We start from the raw sequence: 378 nt of genomic DNA on the forward strand, positions 1-378 counted from the left end.
CCCCACGGGGCTGCAGGCTGCCAGTGGGATGCCCATCACCCTGGAATCTGGGCAAGGTCACACAGACCTGGCCAGTGCAGGGTCACAGCGGTGCCAGCTCAGGCCTGGAGCTCTGCAAGGGGGACAGGACGGGGACACGGGGATGGCTCAGCTGGTTTGGGGGTGCTGGGGGGACACGGGGATGGCTCAGCCGGGTGCCAGGGGAGCTCAGGGGGACACGGGGATGGCTCAGCTGGGTGCCGGGGGAGCTCAGGGGGACACGGGGATGGCTCCGCCGGGTTCAGGCTCAGAGGTTCGGTGTGTCCCAGTGCCGGGAGCCCTGGAGCAGCTCCAGGCTGCTCACCCCGCTCTCCCCCCGCAGGCTGTTGGCTCCGGGCT

At 70.4% G+C, this 378-nt stretch overlaps 1 protein-coding gene across 1 annotated transcript in view; it reads left to right on the forward strand.

Annotated features, from left to right (window-relative positions):
- Positions 1 to 378, forward strand: part of ADAM33 (ADAM metallopeptidase domain 33) — a 25,382-nt gene that overhangs the window by 9,198 nt on the left and 15,806 nt on the right. The window contains exon 3 of the mRNA XM_017730712.1: positions 362 to 375. Within this exon, the coding sequence (XP_017586201.1) occupies positions 362 to 375 (14 nt within the window). The remainder of the gene's footprint in view (positions 1 to 361; positions 376 to 378) is intronic.

This window comes from Corvus brachyrhynchos, unplaced genomic scaffold, assembly GCF_000691975.1.
Source record: "Corvus brachyrhynchos isolate BGI_N302 unplaced genomic scaffold, ASM69197v1 scaffold910, whole genome shotgun sequence".
Classification (NCBI taxonomy): Eukaryota; Metazoa; Chordata; class Aves; order Passeriformes; family Corvidae; genus Corvus; species Corvus brachyrhynchos.